This window comes from Podarcis tiliguerta, assembly GCF_965153285.1.
Source record: "Podarcis tiliguerta genome assembly, chromosome: 1".
NCBI lineage: Eukaryota > Metazoa > Chordata > Lepidosauria > Squamata > Lacertidae > Podarcis > Podarcis tiliguerta.
In genome coordinates, this window is record NC_139534.1 from 75399075 (window position 1) to 75420548 (window position 21474).

General features: G+C 43.8%; 2 protein-coding genes across 2 annotated transcripts in view; one reads left to right on the forward strand and one right to left on the reverse strand.

Moving 5' to 3' along the window:
• The window catches only part of GAS2 (growth arrest specific 2), a 113539-nt gene extending 113160 nt beyond the window's left edge, over positions 1-379 (reverse strand). Inside the window, 1 exon segment of the mRNA XM_083455245.1 lies at positions 98-379. The gene's annotated coding sequence lies outside the window, so the exon portion shown is untranslated.
• Positions 380-17282: 16903 nt separating this feature from the next.
• FANCF (FA complementation group F) lies at positions 17283-21218 on the forward strand. Its single transcript, XM_083453638.1, has one exon. The coding sequence runs from the start codon at positions 18213-18215 to the stop codon at positions 19233-19235; it is 1023 nt and encodes a 340-aa protein (XP_083309764.1). The 5' UTR covers positions 17283-18212; the 3' UTR covers positions 19236-21218.
• Positions 21219-21474: the final 256 nt, after the last annotated feature.

Here is a 21474-nt window from a genome sequence, read left to right on the forward strand (position 1 = left end):
ACCAGAGTTCTTCCCCCCACCTCCCCGGCTATTTATTAGTAGCCAGCCAGCATTTCACGCCCGCCTCTCTCGCCCTTTGCAAAAAATTCTCACTCACTTTCTGTGCGCGATGCCCCAAAGCTCTTCTCTTGCAGTCCGTCCTGCTTTCCTCGCCTGAGCAGCCCGGCAGCAGCAGCACTACTGCCACTCTTCATACTTCTGATCTCTCTCTCTACTTGGTGCTCTCTTTGGGAAACCTTTTTTTTTTCCTCGCCAGAAACAGATTTCCTACATTTCATCAGTCCACATAGACTGAACGGAAGTTTAACGCTTACTTTTTTCTGGCGGAGGAGAAGGGGGGGGGGCGTTGAAACAACGACACGGCAAATACAATTGACACCGGTTTACCCAGCCTTGAAACGCAGATATTGAATTACAAACTATTGGCAAGGACTTTGGGTTGAGAAGGGTCCAGCTCTTATTTATGCTGCTTCCAATATTCTGGTGGAGGGGAAGGAGGGATGGGTGAGAAATACCCTTTAAAAATAATATTAAGCAGGCTGGGGTTTATTGAAAAGCGTTTACTGCGACACCACAGTATGTTGTAAAATGTTTCTTTTGGAGATGGTTTAATTTTTAGCTTTGTTTCCTAAAAAGATCATTGGATGAGAGGCGCATCCCACTGAAGTCAGTGGCAAAGTTCCCACTGATTTGAAAACACAATAAAGTGTTGTGGCTGGTTTGCTGTAGCATTAACTTTCATGGGCATTTCCCCCCTTTGCCAGGCATTTGAAAAAGCTCAAACCACGTTAATCCACATACACATTAATTCCACATACACTTTCTCTCTGCTGGCTAAAGACATGTTGTGGGATGTCCACGTGAAACCCTCCCGCTAATTAACATGGTACAATCTCCTAGAAAGAGTTAATTAAATGAACTGCAGAAAGATTTGCACAAAAGAACTCCCTAGAGCAAAGCAGGGGCAGGGGGGACTCTGTGGCCCTCCAGATGCGGTTAGACTACAACACTCATCATTTCTGACCATTGGCCATGCTGGCTTGCAGTGATGGGAACTGGAGTACATCAATATCTGGAGGGCCACAGGCTCCTCATGTCTGTCCTAGCCTCCTTGAGTCAGGCTTGTTTGTCTCCCGATATGCCATTCTCACCAGCACTCAAAATCAACAGCCTGAGACCATCACTTCATCTTTCTTCATGGTAGGGCTGCATCTGTAGGTCTCGTGCTAGTACATCTCTGACTCCTAAGGAAGTGCCTTATATGCAGAGAACTGCATCACTTGACTGAATCCCCAGACCCAGACCTGGTTCACACAGAGCATCTGGTTGGTGACTGTGGTAACAGGATGCTGGACTACAGGTCTGCTCCAGCCTATGACTGTCCAGTACCTAAAACTATCCAGTCCAAAATACTGTCAGTATATACTTGTGGACTGACAACTGACAGTTTTGTGACATGGTCAGTTCCTGGCAGGGCTGTCTTAAGCATATGCGGCGCCTGGGTGCAAAGATCCGCAAGCACCCCCCCCCCCAGGTTGCCCAGTCTCAGGCGCACAGGAGGTTGGAGCCGGCTGGTTGCCTCGGCGTCTTGCTGGTTTGGTCGCCCCCGAACTCACGGCGCAGAGCCACCCGCAGCAGAAGAGCCCGTCACGGCGCTCCAACTGATGTGCTGGCTCTTCCCCGGACTCAACTCTCTGGCCCCGGACTCTTGGCCTGGCGCCCCTGAAAGCCCGGCGCCTGGGTGCTCCACACCACTAGCGCCTATGGGTAAGACGGCCATGGTTCCTGGGCTCCAAATGCTCCAATGTGTAGCTCTTATGCAAATACTTGTAGTTACAATGGACTAATCTCAATGACTTTGCCTTAACTGGCTGCTTGCTTGAGACATGCATTTGCCTTTGGAACAGATGCATCTATGCAACATGCCAGGACCTTTCCAAGCACATTTTAAACAATATTGTTCTTCAGAGCATTCTTTTAGTTGCACTGGTCCTCTCTAGCACCAGTACAGCTGTAACCAGTCTTCATGTACTGTAATGGAAGCTGAGATAGCCTTGCTGCAGAGGGAATGGCCTTGTGGTGATGGGATTTTAAAATACTGGAAATGTTGAGCACATCTTTTAAACACAATGTGATGGACATGCTCTCTGGAGCAGAGCCTACAAATTGGCACTGCTGTTATGAAAGAGACCTTTGCATGGCACAACTATATCTCATATGGATTGCAGAGCAGAGTGCCAATGTAACCCAACAATTTCTGATTATACAAGTCCCAACATTACGCAGATCTTCTTTCATAAACAATAGTTCGGTTAGTAAAATGACAGTGTTCTTCCACATTTGGCTCTACTCACTTTTGTTGTGCATGGGTTATATTGCAATTAGTGGAACTGCCCCAGACTTGATGGGCTATAAAGTTGCTGCCATTTAAATAAGAAGCTTGGTGCTCAGTAGGCTGAAAACACTTCGGTGGCAGCTGTGGTAGGATATTGCAGGAATAATGACTTAAAACATTGTGACTTATGCAAATAGTGACTCTGCATACAAATTCTTCCATACACTCTAGAAAGGGTGCATGGAGCATATGCAATCATTAGAGCATTTCATCTCTTTAACCAGGCAGAGGGCCTTCTTGGTAGTGCTGCCCACCCTGTGGAACGCCCTCCCATCAGATGTCAAGGAAATAAACAAGCATCTGACTTTTGGAAGACATCTGAAGGTAGCCCTGTTTAGGGAAGTTCTTAATGTTTGATGTTTCATCATGTTTTTAATATTCTGTTGGGAGCTGCCCAGAGTGGCTGGGGAAACCCAGCCAGATGGGCGTGGTATAAATAAATTATCATCATCATCATAGGATTTGTAAACCACTTTCCAACAAATGCTTCCAAAGCATTTGTACAACAGAAATGCCAAAAGTCAACATATATAGCAAAAATGAAATGTACATAACGATCTAAAATACAGGTCTTAAAAGCATAAAATTGTAAAATTACACACAGAGTACAATATAAAATGGCCAAGCTACTGTTCAGGGAAAGCCCTCTTTACAATATATGTTTTCAGTAACTGCCTAAAAATGAAAGGTGCTAGGTGCTTGTCTAAGTTCCATCGGAAGCTGATTCCATGCAGCTGCAATTCCAAGAGAACGGCACCAAGCATGCAATTCCAAGTTCAAAATGAACACTTGCCTGTTGAGCACACTTCAGTTTTGGGTGTGAATTGTCCTGCTAATGTTGTAAGTGTAATACTGCACTCTTTGAGGCTTGATCTGCAAACCAGTTTAACCCTAGTCCAGCCAGCAACCCCAGTCTACCTGGCTGCATCGCAGCATAGGCCAGTATGGTAAGGGTAAAGGGACCCCTGACCATTAGGTCCAGTCATGGCCGATTCTGGGGTTGCGGCGCTCATCTTACTTTATTGGCTGAGGGAGCCGGCGTACAGCTTCCAGGTCATGTGGCTAGCATGACTAAGCTGCTTCTGGCGAACCAGAGCAGCACACGGAAACGGTGTTTACCTTCCCGCCGGAGCGGTACCTATTTATCTACTTGCACTTTGACGTGCTTTTGAACTGCTAGGTTGGCAGGAGCAGGGACCGAGCAACGGGAGCTCACCCCGTCACAGGAATTCAAACTGCCAACCTTCTGATTGGCAAGTCCTAGGCTCTGTGGTTTAACCCACAGCGCCACCCGCGTCCGCATAGGCCAGTACCTTACTATAAATTCCTATGAAAAGAAATGGTGTTTGAGCTATTCACTTATAGTAGCCATCCCACCTGGTCGATACATAATCTTTCTATAACCTTGTATATTCCCCTTTTGTATCCTGACTCTTAGATTGTAATATATTAATATATTTTAGCAGTAACTCTTTGGACAGCACGTAGTATTTTAAATGTTTTATAATAAACTATAACTTCCAGCCTTAAGACCATTTTGCTTCTTTAGAGCTGTGTGTCTTCTGCAGCTGATTGGCTTGGCTCCAACGTTTTTACTATCAAACATTCAATGCAAAAAACATATAACAAACTGTTTTAAACATAGAGGATGTGTTCAGATGTTATGAGGTTGAGTCTAGCCTCTCCACCAGGCTCACATATTCCCTGCTCCTTTCACAAGACTGTGTGGAGGAGATTAGAGCCTCCTGTTTCTATTTAAGAATAAGCAGAGCTCAGCACATCCTCCAAACCCCAAAAAGTGTAGTTAATATTAACTAAGGAAAGTGAACATGAATCAGCTTCATGAACTATGGTTTTAAGTTGTCCTGTTTCCACTAACCATAGTTAGGATTAACCATAGTTTGCTTTGTGCTTGAACAACACAAGGCAAACTGTAATTAAGCAAAAATCAGAAAAGGCTTCTGAACTCCTTACAGCCTCACCAGATGAGGAAGGGGAAATATGTGAGCCTGGAGGGAAGTTAGGCTTTTTGTCATAACACAAAACTATGGTTTAGCATTACATCCAAACCACCGTTTTCAGTTAAGAATCAAACACGTGGCTAGATCACACAATTAATCCATTTTATTTTTAATACATCAGCAATTAAAACCATCTTCTATAACATAAAACAATGGCCGCCCCTAACAAAATCCACCAAATTAGTTTCTTGCAATGGCCCCAACGCATGCAAACATATTTGAAGTACCGTATTTTTCACCCTATAGGATGCACCGGCCCATAGGACACACCTAGTTTTTTTGGGGGGGGGCGGAAATAAAGGAAAACAAATTTATTCCCCCCCCCCCAGCCGCAGATATCTGCCTGAAGCACGGGGCACTCTGCTTCAGCGCGCTCCGCGCTCCGGGCAAGCAGGCTGCGGATGTCTGCCCGAAGCGCGGGGTGCTCTGCTTCAGCGTGCCCTGCGCTCCATGCAGCAGGCTGCTATCCGCAGCCTAGGGAGCCCGGCGGGAACTCCTGCGGGCTCCCCAGGCTTGCTGATAGCTTCCTGAAGCGTGGAGAGCAAGAGGGGTCGGTGCGCACCGACCCGTCTCGCTCTCCATGCTTCAGCGAAAGCCTGCATTCGCCCCATAGGACGCACACAGATTTCCCCTTCATTTTTGGAGGGGGAAAAGTGTGTCCTATAAGGCGAAAGATACGGTAACCCAGACAGATTGCAGACCCCACCTCCTCAGTTTAATTGTCTCATTTTTGCTGCACAAGAAGTTTGTTCCTTGCAAGAGATCAGCTTCAGATGATAAATTCCAGCTGTTTTGAACTACAACTCTCATCAGCCCCAGTCAACACGGGAGTTGTAGAGAGCTGATGGGAGTTATAATCCAAAACGTCTGGAGGGCACCAGGTTGGCAAAGCCTGCATAGATAAAATAGAAATTGCTTTTTTTTCTACCATACTTTTTCCCTGACGCCTGAAGCCAGACTGATTGAAGCCATTCCTCCAAAATCCACATACAAATAAACTGACAGCTGCTTGGGGACAGAAACATGGGTTGTACCACCTTAACAGAACTGGAGGAAATTGCTTTTTGTAATAGTTGGAGAAGAACTTAGTCCATCCACTGGACCAGTCATACTCCTCCTTGCTATCTATATATTGCTGGTAAATGGTCTTTTAAACTTGATTCTGTGCACTTTGAAGTACACAGGATCAAGAAAATCCAAAATTTTCCAGAAAATGCATGACTTCATACTTTGCTCAAGAAAAAGCCTGCATTTGGAATGAATCTCTGAACTTATTCCAGATTCCAGGCTATAAACTAGCCAGTTATGTATATGTGTATTTAACTGTAGAGCACGTTTTAAAAAAGTTGGAAAGGTTGTGCAGCCACATACACACTCCCCCTTAAAATGGTGGATAATGCGTGCCTTAAACAATGGTCCAAGACATATGGCTGGGAGGAGAACATGCCAAATTGTCTATATTTAGTTAGTCTGTACTTTTTTTCTCTCTTGCATGTGATACATTTACTGAGCTTTTATTCTTGCTTTTGCTGAGCAGCCATCAAATGTTAATGCATTCTGCAAAATATAGCTTAACAAAGGCTAGTAAATCTGCACAACTCAGAGCAAACCCTATAGAAGAAGGCCTGGTTAGACCTGACTGCCAAACATACAGCTGAAATCTACATTATAAGCTACAAATAATGGAGGGATTTGCACTTCAAACAAAGTTTGCGCCTTTTCTGTTTCACACTTGTGATTGAATTTTGTCTCCAAGTTTGGCGACTCTTCAAAGGACAGCTTTTAATAAGGTTTGCAGAGGAAATATAAAAAATGTTATTTAAGATGCTAACGTCTTGCCTTGCATTTTCAGGGTCCCTCATGATCAACCCCAACATTTTAAAATTTAAGAATGGGAGAGTTATTGTTACTGAGTTGGTCCTAGAGAGCAACTGATAACACATTGGCCTAGCCTCTAAAAAAGGGAAAGGTAAAGGACCACTCTGGGGTTGCAGCACTCATCTCGCTTTACAGGCTGAGGGAGCTGGTGTTTGTCCGCAGTTTTCCCCGGTCATGTGGCCAGCATGACTAAGCCGCTTCTGGCACAACGGAACACCGAAAGCAGAGTAGTGTACAGAAACGCTGTTTACCTTTCCACCGGAGCAGTACCTATTTATCTACTTGCACTGGCATGCTATCAAACTGCTACGTTGGCAGGAGCTGGGACTGAGCAACAGGAGCTCACCCAGTCGCAGGGATTCGAACTGCCAACCTTCTGATCAGCAAGCCCAAGAGGCTCAGTGGTTTAGACCACAGCGCCACCCGCATCCCATGGCCTAGCCTCTACCGCACTACAATTCAAGTCCTTTTTTTTTTTAAGGCAAAGATTTTTTTCTTTCGTTGAAGAGTGTATACTTCCCTGAATTAAGAGACCCTGCAGACAGTAGAACACTGTTCACAGAGTGGCCAACCAGAATCCACTGGGAAGCTCACAAACAGGACCAGAATGCAACAGCACTCTTCCCCTCCTGCAGCTTCCAGCAGCTGGTATTCAGAAGCATGCTTCCTCAGTAGGGGTACAGCATAGCTCAGGGTTAGTAGCCAATGATACTAAAAAGAGGTTTGTTATAATGCCAATTGAACATTGTTACGTTCAATAGGGAGCACAAGAAGTACAATTCTCCAATGGGAAGCATGGGAAGCTGGCTAGGGATGCCTCATTTGTGGCTAGTTCTGCCTTATTTCAGTCACTTATTTGAAAAGGGAGGGAGCCAGTATAGGTTGAAGCAGTTTGCACATCTGTACTTTGGGGGTCAGCTGTGCTCATCCATGTGCCTGATATCCTAAAGAAAACCAATATGGATGTACTCCCTAGTGACACTGGATTGCAGCTTTACTCTGTCTAGCAGTTCCGTCTTCACCTTTTGTGCCAGTGGACCTGTTTACCCATTTAAGGAGATGCAAGATGTGATGCCCCCTTGATGTTGTGGACTACAACTCCCAAAAGCCCCAGGCAGGGTGGTCAATAGTCAGAGGTTATGGAAGTTGTAGTCCAAAACATCTAGAGCAGCACCATATTGGCTATCCATGGGCTAGACTAGCAGAGGTCTAAACCCATAGGATTGCAAGGCTCAGGTTTGAAGAAAATGCTGCTTTTTCACATGAATATTCTGAGGCAACTGGGAAGCCAGAAGAGCAGCTGAGACATTGGAATGGAAAGAGGCTCAACACTGTCCTTGGATCAGGGCTATTCATGTCTTGTGGGCCCAGGTGCAGAGCAGCCACAGGCAGGGAGGGGACTGTGTATAATATAATAACAATGAGATACAGGACAGTGGTATTGGGACTGCCACAACTTTATGGACTACCAGTGTCAGCAAGTTTTGGCATAGGCATTGAGTGTGTATCCTGAAATCAAGCAGTCCATCTGCTGGTTGTTGATTAGTAGGGTTGGCCAAGGTTAAGGGGCACGCTATGATGTGTTGCATATCTGGGCTATCCCCAAGTTCACCATTTGGGGTGCTATGGCCCATCAGCCTCCAATCTGGGTGTCTGGACAAGAAGCACCTGTCACAGCAGCTGGCCTACAGTTGAACCAATGCAAAATTTAAATCTTCTCAGTCAGTAAAATTGGGAAGGTGCCATCATAAATCCAATAGACAACAATGTAGAGTTAGCTACAACTCCTGTTTTCCCTTTTGTGTTGTTGTTGTTTTGCAACTGAATTAATTACTTTTCCCATTTCCCATTCATAAAAGCCTTCCTTGTCTTGTATTTTTCTAAATGTTGTTGATTATGAGTGAGGCATGGAAGTTATAAGAAGGCATGAGATGCAGAGGAGAGAAAAGAGTTGGAATGAAAGTTGTGGAAATCAAACAAAGGGGCTGTCAGAAAAAGCTCCTATAATATCTCACCCTTACATATATCAAACCTGCAACAGTTTGCATAGTTTATGATGTTGTGCTGATCTGACTGACACTGGATCCCTTTTCAAGAATCTATTTGTTCAATTGGTTGAATTGGTTGAGTCTGGGCATTGTGTTGTTTTATTTTCATTTATCTGTACTTTATTGGCTCCCATTACAGAGTAAAAAACAACAGCAAAGCACCGTACTCCTACAACCATGTTGACATTCATTTAAACAGTACTTTAAAACAAACAGAAAGCAGAACAGTCATAAAATAGCACAGAATAAAGAAGAAAATATTATTCTCATGTCAAAAGCAGATAGAAAAAGAAATACTTGCAGCTGGCTACGAAGGGCCTGCAGCAAGGAAGAGTCGAGGTAGATGAGCCTTCAGATGTTTAGGACTACAACTCCCATCAGCCCCAGGCAACATGGGACTTGTAACTCAAAATGTCTGGAGGACACCCATGTGGAGATGCTAAGGTAGATATTTCTAGGAAGGGGGCTGAGGGGGTAGGTACCATCACTGAGAAGGCTCTAACTTATATCCCTGATAATCTAACCAGCAGAGGCTGGTCCGTTAAGTTAAATGGGGCACTGCCCAAGCAACTTCAATCTGCCCCCAGGCAGCCTCCATCTGTCTGCCTTCTTGCAACCTCTTCAGGAAATGGCTCCACCAATCATTGGCTCTGGCTCCACCAACTGTTGATCTCCATGTCTTCCACTCTTCTGGTCCCAAGGGACACCAGCCAGCACTGAATCTCACCTGTGTTCTAATATAAAGTCAATGTAATCATTTCTCTTGAACCATCTGGGGAAATGATCACATGATTTATGACATCTTATGCTACACTTTCTTTCTTTTTTTAAAAAAGACAGCTCTTTTGCAAACCTTCAATCCCTTTTCATGTGTTCTCCCCTCACAACATGGGAACAGGCATACTGGCCAATCTATCATTCTTCTGTGGATTACTGGCATGATGTATATGAAGTGCTTCGAAAACCTGAAATATGCTGCACATAAACACTAAGTGTGATTCTGTTTCACAATCATATTGTTGCATTATCTAAGACTCAGAGCAACTGCTTTTCTAAAAAAGCAATAAACTACCTCTTTAAAAGCACATGAGAAAGGATACAAAGAAAACAAAGCCCAAAAACGTTACCATTCCAGAAGAATGCAATTTTTAAAAACTTGTAGAAAGCAAAGTAAAGCCCAGTCAGCTTGCCCATCTGCACTTCCTTTATCTATAATCCCACATTTCTGCTTTTTATGTTACTATAGAGTCTCTTCCTTGCAGGATACAAATCTAAGTTTCTCATAAACTCATTAATATTTTTGTTTCAGTTTCCTTCCCCGGTAACGTGTTCCAAATGTTTGCTAGCTCTTGTGTGAAATTGACCTTGTATTTGCAGTATTCTAAAGTATTTTTTAAAATGACAAATCTGCTTCTAATGAAGTCGGTGAAAAAAAAAGTATTAATTTCAATAGGAGATAGCATCAGGTTCTGATTTTAGATTGTTTCCTTTTGTTTTTTAGCCTTTCACGTGTGTGAGCCAACTTTTTGACCCCATTCCAAGTATGGATCCCATTTCCATTACCAGATGAAGTCATCGTCCATTTAAACATTGCAGAGCCTAAAGAGTGCTGGCAGGTCCACCTTCCTCCGGTCCTGAGCCTCTGCTGAAGACTTTGGTGGCAAGTCCAGCCATCTGTAGTCTCAAAGAGAAATTCCAACCCTTGAAAAAGGGCAGGTCAAGTTTCATATCTACGACCAAATATTACTCCACCAATTGCAATGCACCTCTGAGATGCATTTGCAACATCAAGACCCACTAGGTCCTTGCTTCGTCTATATGGACTGAGCAATCACATCTCCGTCATCCCGAATAAGAGGAAACTCAGCAAGTGTATATATTACTTTCAGCGTGAATTCACTACCCACAATGTATTGAGAAGCTGAACAAGTTGGGGCCATCAAAGCTTCCCCACCTTTCACCCACTTGAGTGATCATAGAATCTTAGAGTTGGAAGGGACTCAATGGTCATCTAGTCCAACCCCTTGAAGTGCAGGAATCTCAGCTAAAGCATCCATGACAGATGACTATCCAACTTCTGCTTAAAAACCTCCAAGGAAGCAGAGAACTAGCATTCAGTGTGCTGCAACATCACTGAATTGGTGAGCCCAATTCATCTGGTGAGCTCTGCTTCACAATAAAAAGAGGGATCAGGAAATTCACCATGGCAATGCCAGTCCTCATGTTGAAGTAAGTTATTGACCAACAGCTTTGTGCCTCTCTGAAAGTAGCCAAATCAATATTGGGGTTCTGCCAAGAACTCCATTGGATACCATCTCGCAAGATTTGAAAGCTTATTTGAACAGTCCTCCTGGTATTACGCCGCTTGAAACATGTGCATAATTGCATATTCAAATACTCTTCATCTCAAAATACCCCAAGTAGGAAAATCTGAAGGTGGAAAGGTAGCACCTCAGCACTGTCATCTCTTTGATATGTTAGCTTTCCATTTCCATGTGTGTGTATTTTTTCCTTTTTACATGAAAGCCCACACAGACCTGGAAGGACTGGACCAAAATTTCTGATCATTTAGATGTGCTATTACGAATACTGAACAGATGACAGCAGCAGCAGCAGCAGCAGCAGCAGAATGAACTGGCCCTGAGACATTTCAGTGATGCTGCACAGCTGTTATTGAGGATGACTGCAAAGCATCTTCGGTTTCTCTCTCTTTCCTTTCTGGTAAATGAGATTGTTTTTCTATGCATTTAGGACCTGCACTTCAAGCACGTTTTCCTAATTTGCTGTTGGCTGAGATTTTGCTGCTTATTGCTCTTAATCATATTCTGATTTACAAACAATGGGCATGCTGCTTACCCAATGTACATTAATAACACATGCTGCTGAATATAGCAGGTTCAAATTTCAAGCCAGCTCTAAAAGCAGATGTCCAGAGAAGCCAATAATGAAGACAAACGGAAAGCAAGCTACTCATTTAACTCTTGGATGTGATAGGCAGAGTTGAGAGTGTGAAGCCATGCTCTCGCATTAGGAATCCTTTAACTGAAACTATTACTTGCTTTTAGTTTATCGAGAATTCAGACACTGGGTCTTCAAATCTGTGATACAAAAGAAGAAGAAGAAGAAGAAGAAGAAGAAGAAGAAGAAGAAGAAGAAGAAGAAGAAGAAAGAGAGGAAAAGGTCTACAGGCACATGAAGCTACCATTTTGCTGAAGCTAAGCAGGTGATTACCTGGGAAGCACAAGTATGCCTTCTTGAATTCTAAGACACAAGCAAGGTAGAATGTAAATGTAAGAAAACAGACACATCACATTTTCAAGCACAGTAGCGGTGCAATTCTATGCATGACCATTCATCATCATCATCATCATTTTATTTGTATGCCGCCTTTCTACAGTTAAAAACAATGCTCAAGGCGGCTTACAACATGACAAGATTTACATAATTACAAAAGTCATAAACAATAAATAAACCACATCAAAAAATACACAACCAAATGGAAAACAATTTCCACATAAATAAAAATCTAAAACTAAGAATGCAGCATTAATATCACAGTTTAAAATGACAGCAATTTAAAAACAAAAACAAAAACGGAGCCCTCTCTGCCCAGCAGCAACAGCAGCAGTCCTTTGTGGAGCCTGTCAGGCCCTGCCCTAGGCCAGGTGGTGAGTGGCAGGACTCACTCACCTCAGGCACTCAGCAGAAGAAAGCCCTACTGTATTGAATGGGATATGCTCCCCAGTAAATAGTTCCCATTGAAATCAGTGGGGCCAGTAACTGCTTATCAAGTCCCTTTGTGTAGCGTTTTTACTTTCTTGGTTAGGTTCTAGAACATGGTCTGAGTCTTGGGGGTATATGAAGCTGTCCCATTGTTGAGGCTAAGCAGGGCTTGGTCTGGTCAATGCCTGGATGGGCAGCTATCTGAGAACCCCATGTGAGCTTCCTTCAGTAGTAAAAGTACTATTTTAAAAATGATAAGGGTTAGAATCAGGTGTCTTGGGAAGGAGAAATATTTGAAAAGGGAACGTTTCTGGATCATCTCTGGTATTGCTTACTGTAAAGGCAGAAAGAAAATGATTTGTGTCACACACACTTCTTCCTATTAAAACCCAATTTAATGCCAATTTCTCCAGGCTTCAAGTCCGAGCATACATTTTTTCCCGGATTGCTAAGATTTAGGATCCGTTTTTAAATTCAGCAGAATCAAGCGTCATTACTTTTCATGAGCTATTCTGCTTCAGTTTGCAGATGAGGTTGTTGCAGTTTTTAATATCAGCTCTGATCTATTGTATCATAGTACATGGAATATCCCTTCATGGATCACTGCCTTGTCATGGCAAAGGGACTTGAATAACTTCAAGAAGCCATGAGCTATGCCATGCAGGGCCACCCAAGACAGACAGTTCATAGCCTGTGATCCACTAAATGTGATAGACTAGATGTGATCCACCTGGAGAAGGAACTGGCAAACCACTCCAGTATTTTCCCAAGAAAACTCCATGGACATAAAAAAGGAGAAACTCTGAGAGAAAAGTGAGTGTTTCCAAGGCATGCTCTGGTTCATGGGGCCACGGAGAGTTGAACATGACTAAGAAGACTAAACAACAACAACATGGAATAATTGTATTTATTTAGTCATTTGAGTACTTCAAGAAAAGAATTGTGAAGAGGTCGATAACACTTGCTGTTTGCTAGATTACAAACATAAACACTATGTTTTTATGGTAATGAACAAATAAAGTCTGGTTTGCTGCGGACAAACACTTGGTATTGCCTTCTGCTTCATGTATCTGCAAAGAGGCAAATTAATGAACTGCCCCTTGCTATGATAGAAGGACGTAAACTGCAAAGTGCACATTACATTACAGTCAACAATCCTACCTGCCATTGAGCTCACCTTTGGAGAGTATTCAGAGGCACAGGGAAAGTGTTCAGTGGCCTTTGGAGTTTTGACTATACACGATTTTGGCTTTACACACTATCCCTGGAACATAACCCCCATGTAAGTTGAAAGTACAGTCATACTTTGGTTTTTGAACAGCTTAGTTCACGAACAGCTTGGAACTCGAACCGAGAAGGAGTTGTTCCAGTTTGCAAACTTTGCCTCGGAGGCGGAACATCCGGCACTGCTTCCACAACTTCTGATTGGCTGCAGGACACTCCTGCAGCCAATCGAAAGCCGTGCCTTGGTTTCCAAACGTTTCGGAAGTCGAACGGACTTCAGGAATGCATTCTGTTTGAAAACCAAGGTACGGCTGTATTTTAAATGACACCCCAGCCCCAGCTCTAGAAATGACAGGGGCAGACCCAATCACTGCCCTCCCATGCAATGTTGGCTAAGAATCTCTCTATGCCTATGCCAATCCCAGTATCTCTATTGCTATATTGATTCACACAGTCTATTCTGTTTCCAAAACTTTCAGGTTTAGAATGATCAAATACACCATTAGATTTTGCAGGCACCTTTCAGCTTCCCTTGAACAGATGAATGTTTTTCTTCTTCTTTAAATTGTGCATTAGCTTGATCCTACCATTTGGATGATTTTGCACAGAGCACTCTTCTTGATGTGTGAGGATTTGTGCACATAATACTCTTTTTATGGTTAATGAGATTAACATACAAGCCCTGCCACCAAATTCAGAGTATTCACTTAAGTCATGAAACACACGCCAACTCAAATGATTTCAACCATCCCTTGCTCTGTACATTTGCCCCATAGTGAATGGATGTTAATATGGAAAGTTGAATTCCCCAGCAAACAAGAACCAATGTGCTCCGTAGCAAAGGCTGAAAAACTGATGTATATATTCTGTGGTTTCCATTTCCTTGGCTTTATTGTTTTTATGTAAATTCTCCCAGGACATTTCAGGTTATATGTCTGGAAAGCTTAGCTATCCAGCAGAGGAAAGACTGAGAGAATAATGAGAAATGTGCTGGAAGAATGCACATAAAAAGCTTTGGAGAAATGAAAATGGAAACAACAGACACTTAGAAACTTATTGCAGATTAATAAAGAAAAAAAAAACCCTGTCTCTTTGTGTCTGTGGGTGGGGGGTGTGAGAGCGCATAACCACATACACATAACTACAGATTCTATCAAGGTAACTGTGAAGTATCAGGACCTTTAGCCTGAAAGAAACTCAAAAGGTATGAGCAGACACAGAAGAAAATCCAAGTAGCTTGTGTCATAAGAATCTCCAGATGCTCCCATCTCCCCCAGGCTGGTAAGAAGTCTAAGGGCAATTCTGCAGCATTTAGCTTCCTTCATAAGACAGAATGTGGCCACTTGTGGCATCTTTGTAATGTGCATTTTATGCACGAATACACTAGTGGAAGCAAGCAGACACTTCTAGCTGGCAGCAAAACCACTGATCCTGATCGTACATTAGAGTTCCAAACCAACAGTGTGGACCCCCATAGACCAATCAGGAATCAACTGGGCAAGCTCTAAACTCTGCTGTCTTTCACTTCCAGATTCAAACTATCTGTAAATTGCCCAATGGAGTGGGAGGTGGAGGAGATTGTCCAGCCATTAGTTGCCAATGAATGAACTTCAAACTATCTTCCCCAAAATTTTCTAGCAATAACCAAGCAATCAGCTTTCTGCTGAAGTCACAGTTGCCCTGCACCAAATTTTATACATGTAAAAATATCACACTTTCTAGTGTAAAAATATCACTTTAATACCAAGTCAAACCCCTCCTGTGTAGGAAAAAAGCCTTTTGTCTCACACATAAAAAAGGAGTTAAGAACTCCACTCCAAGCCTCTAATCTACAATTTTGTTTCAAGACCATTCTGAATGAATTTATGTTTGGCTGATGGATCAAAACACACTTGTTTACTTTTCCTCATTTCAAATCTACTAAAAAAAACCAGGATTTTCAAAAGTGATCACTGACTCTGAAGCATGCCTTATGTTGCTTATACTAAATGGCACTGGAATATACTGAACACGGTGGGACTTGGGCTGTGTAAAAGGTAAAGGGACCCCTGACCTTTAAGTCCAGTCACGGACAACTCTGGGGTTGCTGTGCTCATCACACTTTACTGGCTGAGGGAGCCGGCGGTTGTCTGCAGACAGCTTCCGGGTCATGTGGTCAGCATGACAAAGCCGCTTCTGGTGAACCAGAGCAGCGCACGTGCTGGAGCAGTACCTATTTATCTACTTGCACTTTGACGTGCTTTCGAACTGCTAGGTTGGCAGGTACACGTTGCCAACTTAAAACACAGCTAGGCATTCTTTTTCTCAATTTGGATCGAAGCTGGTTTGGGGGATAACTCAACATTCGGGGAATAACTGTATTCCATAAGAAATGGCAGGATACATTTGGGTTGTGGCTATTGTTGTGTGTTGCATCACTTCCCAAAGCAGATGCACAGTAAATGGAAGTGTGTGCACAGCCCTACGTATAAGTAAATATTATAGACTCATCTACACATGTTCTTCTGTTTAGTACTTAGAGGGTATGCCAAAAGCAATCCTAAACTGAAAAAGCAGCCGTCTGCACAGCAACAGGGTATATAAAGGAAGCAATTCCTTGTTTTCTTAATACAGATATTGTACTGGTCTGGGGGAGGAGAGATGGAGTTGGGGCTGCTTCATATGTACGTATCAAAAGCAGAACAGAGGTCACTTTCCTATCATTTTGCCTAAGTTACGTTGGAATGTTTCGCAACTAGAAAAGGTGGGCAGGGCCAATCACAAGGGTCTCTTGCAGTCTAGTTGTTGCCTGGCTGGGAGAACAATAAATGAGTGAAAATGTGCCGTGTGTCTAGCCATATGGTTTCTGCTTCCAAATATTACCATGGCTGTGTGGGAAGAAGCCACAGTTTCCATGCCACTGCACTCATTTATAAAGAACCTGTCAGACAAGTTTAAATTCTGGGTGGATTCTGTTGGCTTATGAACAGAAGTGATGAGACATATATATGTCCAAAAATAAAGTGAATATTTTGTTTGAAACCCGAGATTAACATAAAGCAGAACTCAAGCAAAATAATGAAGCTATGAAGTTGTGCACAGCAGTCTTCTGCTGTTATAGTTCACTGGGATACTGGAGTGTTTCCTTTTTATAGCTTGGAATTGGTTTTTTGAGGCCTCTAATCCAATGACTCCCTTGAGGGACACACATTATCTAACAAAAGAGTACTTTCTCCTTTATTGATCAAATTTCACACATTTGGCAGGCATTCAAGCAGTTGTGAAGGCAGCACAAACATTTTAAATGGCTGGGTTTTCTCATATTAAACCAGAAGTTATGAGAAAAGGGACAGGATCCCCTTTTCAAATTTCTTGCAGAGGATTCTGTATATCGGGGGTGATGAAACTGTGACCAGAGATAATGGGAGCTGGAATACAACAACATCTGGAGGGCCAGAAGTTCCCCATGACTATCTGTCATTCAACACAGAACTACACATGTAGTTTGTCGTTTACACTTGAATATTCTCTATGTGTGTTTTGAAAGGAAGGTCAGAATCAACAATGAAACTACAGGGAAGCTTGTGGGGGAGGGAAGCTTTTTCATAATTGAAATCAGGAGTGGGTTCATTTCAGAGACTGTAATAGGTCAAAAAGTGATCTGGTCAGTTTGAAGCATTGGCTAGCAAATTTTAAGAGCAGCCTTCACAGTCACCAGAGCCCTCCAAATGTTTTGGACTACAACTTCCACTTGATGCAGTACCATTAAAACTGGGTTTCAGTTGCACTTTAATAGATGCATCTCATACTAAATTTAAAAAGAGGTACTGCAAAATGCCCAATTGTTTCACTGCCACTGGGATGGGGAACCTGTGGCCCTCCACAGGGGCATAGCCAGGCTTCATGTTAGGGAAGGCAGAACCTCACTTAGTTGTATTTTTTATTTACTTAAATAAAATAAATAAAATAAAATAAAGCCCCCCCAGCTACACCCATGGCCGTCCAGATCTTCCTGGATTGCAACTCGCACCAACACTCTGTTCAATTTTTGTGTGTACTTTTTAATGTGTTTTATTTATTGTTCATGACTACTATTTTAATTACTGTATGTTAATCTTCATGTTGTAAGGCACATAAAATGATGCTACACCACTGCTGTCCATCTCGATAAAGATGTGGCTACATGGAGCACACATGATAAACACAGTGTATACCACTGACCTGGCAGTTTTAGGGGAAGGTGGAGGGGGGAGAACTTTGTGAAAAGTTGACATTGAGTATGTGCCACACACAAAGTTGTTCAGAGGACCATCAGTGAATAATGCTGGTGAATAATGTAAGGGCTAATCTGAACGAGTGGCTCTTTGATCCCTATTATTATTATTATTATTAAAATCTAACAGCAGGTCGCCCACAGTCAGTAGTTGTCTCCTCCGCAATTTGGGGTTAGTTTTCAAATGCACTATTCGGGGATGCAGCGACTGTTTTCTGAGCCAGGTAGACAAGCCAGGAACTCAACGGTAGTTCAAACGGGGCTCAGACAGCAGGTCTTTCTAAATGGATTCTGTAGGGACAGAGATTTACTGGAACGAGGCTCAAATAATCTCTTGCACAAGAACCCTCTAGCTTTGTGCCGTCGTGGAACATCTGGTCTCCGCCACCTGACCTGCAGCCTTCGCAGGTCCTCAAAAAAAGGGGAAAAAGACAGAATTGTCCTGCGATCAAAAGTTACAGAGCAGAGAATGAGGCGTGGCAACCCTTTTAGCCCGCCTGCTTTAAACAGAAAGAGTGGCGTTTCCAACGCCCAATAGCAATCCAGGGAAGAGTTGCCTTCTGATTGGCTAGCCTCACGAACGTAAAGGCGGGCCTCTCCACCGTTCAAACCGGCGGCGCCAAGGAAAGGCGGCAAGAGGAGCTGCTGTTTCCCTTGCTGGGCCCGTCGCCATGGAGACGCTCCTCTCCCAAGCCGAGCTGCTGCCCAGCCTCTTGGCGGCGTCGCGCTCGGGCCTGGTGCGAGGCTGGGACGCGGCGGCCGTGCGCCGGGCCCTGAGCTGGGGCCGCTTCTTCCAGGGGCTGCACGCCCGCCTCCCGCCCGAGCGCGGCATCTGGGCCTCTGTGGAGCGGCGCCTGCGCAGCCGGGGAGCGCCGCTCGGCCTCGGCCACTTGAAGCGCTGCCCGGAGCTGCTGGGCCTGGCGCTGCTGGAGAACCGCGCGCTGCCCCACGACGCCTGCCGCGCCCTCCTGCACGGCGAGGACGGGGAGCTCCGCGCCCACCGCCTGGCGAGGCGAAAGGCGGCCGCCCAGCTCCTCTTCCTCCTCCCTTCGGCGCCTTCTCCTCCTCCTCCTCCTCACGAGGCCCCTCCGGCCAGAGCCCAGGGGCAGCTGCTGCTGGCGCGGCTGCGGGAGGAAGGCGGCGAGGAGGGCGCCCTCCTGGAGCAGCTGCCCTGCGGCCCCGCGCTGTACAGGGCCGTGGCGGCGGCGCTGCTGGAGCCCGGCGGCGAAGCGGAAGCCAGGGCGGCGCTGCTCCCTTGGCTGCTGCAGCAGCAACAGCAGCCTCGCCTGGCCGCCTTCTTCCGCCTGCTGCCGGCCTCGTGGGCGGCCTCGCTTTGCAGCCGCCACCCTGAACTGCGCGCCCCTTACTTGAGCCTCTTGGCGGCCTGGGGGAGCCGGCTCCGTTACGACCCGCTGCGCGGCGAGTGGGGGGCCGGCGGCCTAGAAGAAGGTGCGGCGGCGCCTTGGCAGGAGGTGAGGGAGCGTGTCTGCTGCCTCTGCCAAGGGCCGGAGCCTCTACGCAGCGCGGTGCTGGCGCAGCTCAGAGACCTGAAAGCCCAGGATGGGGGCTTTGAAGTACGAGGCCTGAGTGTTTGGACTGATCTCCTGCTGGACGTGCAGGCGTCTGCTTGGAAAGAAAAGCTCCTCGCGCGAAGCCTTCCCCCGTCAGCCAAATCATTTGAAAACCTAGAATGAAAAACAAACACTATACCTAAAGGAAAGATGACTGTGTATTGATTCTCCATTCAGAACTACTCACTTAAGATCAAGTGGCCTCCAGGTTCCCAGTGTCTTAACTCTTTTTTTGTTTTGTTTTCCAGCAGAGGATTGCTTCATGTAAAGGAATGTGTTCCTATGTATTCTCAGTTTTAGGTTTTCACTCCCAAGTGTAACAGTGCAATTAAATCACATAGAATAGATTCTCCCTCATGTGCTTTGTCATCTTCAGCCCTTCGTTATAGAGTAAAAAGAAAGTTATTCTAAAAAGTGTATATAAAAAAAGTACTAGTTGCACCTTACATGCTCAGAAGTGCATGTTGAAAATCACATTATTATGGATTCAATGCTAGTGATTTATGTATGTGTAAATGTTATTAGGACGAACCAAAGTGATGCAAGAGAGTGTGCAAGCATTTGAGTTCTGCAGAACACTGTTTTGACACTTAGGTCCTTGTCAAACTGAAATGTTCTTAATGGGACAACATGGCTTCCTGTCCTTTTTGTATGTCTCTGTAATGTGTAGGTGAGACTGCCATGCCTACCAAAAGATTAGAACAAAGATTTGCATCCTGAATTCTGGAGCAATCACAAATTGTTACAAAATTACCCAGCACTAGACATTTTTAAAAGCTCACATCACACAAGTAGTACTCTACATGTTGATACACTGTGGACATTGCTATGTAGGCTCTGCTATTGAGCTTGTGAATCTTGGCTAAACATAGGGAGGAATATTTACCTGAGGTAGTTGTATTTCCCAGTCAGTTATCAGCAACTTAATCAGTATTCATGACTTAACTGACTCATATTTTGGTTGTCAGCAGTGATATAGGGGAAGAACCTCTTGTAAAACATACTGTGGCAGTGTGAAGTGTGTCTCCTGTCAATACTCTTCTACAAATACAAAACACTGATTTGTTTTGACATATTGTATTGGATAGGTCCACTTAAGAGATTTCCTCTTACGTCCATAGAGCCACATGCGGGCCCATAGTCTTTTTCACTGTTTTGTTTTTGTTTTTGTTTTTTGGTGACCATAGCTAATTGAGACTACATCTTCAAGATTCAGTAAAGAAAAAATGGGGCTATTGCTACCACATATGTGTGTTCATGTGTAATTTGCATGATCATTGCCTATATTTAAGTGGTCTTTGTGTAGAAATCATTACGATCCTTGATTTTCCTTGTATTGTTGATGGCCTGCAGTTGCAATATTGGAAAGTATCTCTGCTTGTTAGGCTGGTCAGGAAGTCTTTCCTGCTTGCTTGGTTCTAGTTGCTTGAAATTATAAATACTTGTTCCTAATTATGTCTTTATTATAATACAACTTTGAATTTCCATGTAATAATCTGACTTCTGTGGATAGGTCCAATGCAGTGGTCTAAAACTAATATATGCATTAATAGTAACACAGCAGAGACTGGTCACATCACTTCAGGTTTTCAAGCTCTATATTAAACATTTGCCATGTACATCCGAATTTTGTGGGTGGTATTTGACTCATTTTTACTCAATAGACCCATTGAAATTTGTGAACGTGACTATGTTAGGGTTATTAATTTCAATGGATCTACGGTAAGTAAAATCAGTAGAATACCACCCTGTGTATTTAATAGATATTAAGCCAATGCTATCTGAATTGTACTCTCTGTGTGAGGAAAGATGGGTAGAAATTTAAAAAAAAAACCTGTATTTTTGAGCTACAAAACAAGGAACCATCTAAGTACAAGAAATTATTAGTGTAGAACTGGTTCCAATCAATTTCTTATGTATAGTGGCAAAAGTGCAGAAGTTCTCAAAGCAGAATGTAACCATTTTGTGTCTACTTATGCCCAATGATTTGTTGCCTTTGTTGTATTTGTGCCAATAGAAGGAATACATATGTGTTAACTTGGAATAGACAGAAGTTGACTTTTTGAATCCAAGTAATGAGATTAGAAATAAATGCTGTAAGCCTTATACTCCTATAGTGATGTATCTTTGTCCACTATCAGAACATGCCTGACAGAAGTCTTCAGCTGCCATTCCCTCTTGGGCACTCCACAGAAATACTTTCTTGTTCTTGGGAAACCATATTTTGTTTCAGTATCCAAGCCAACAAACTACTCTGTCTTGCAAATAAAAGAAGGCTTATCATAGTCACACTTTCATAAGGGCTAATCAAATAGTACTCAGTAGGGTTTACTTATGAGTAAATATACATGTTGCTCTGTGG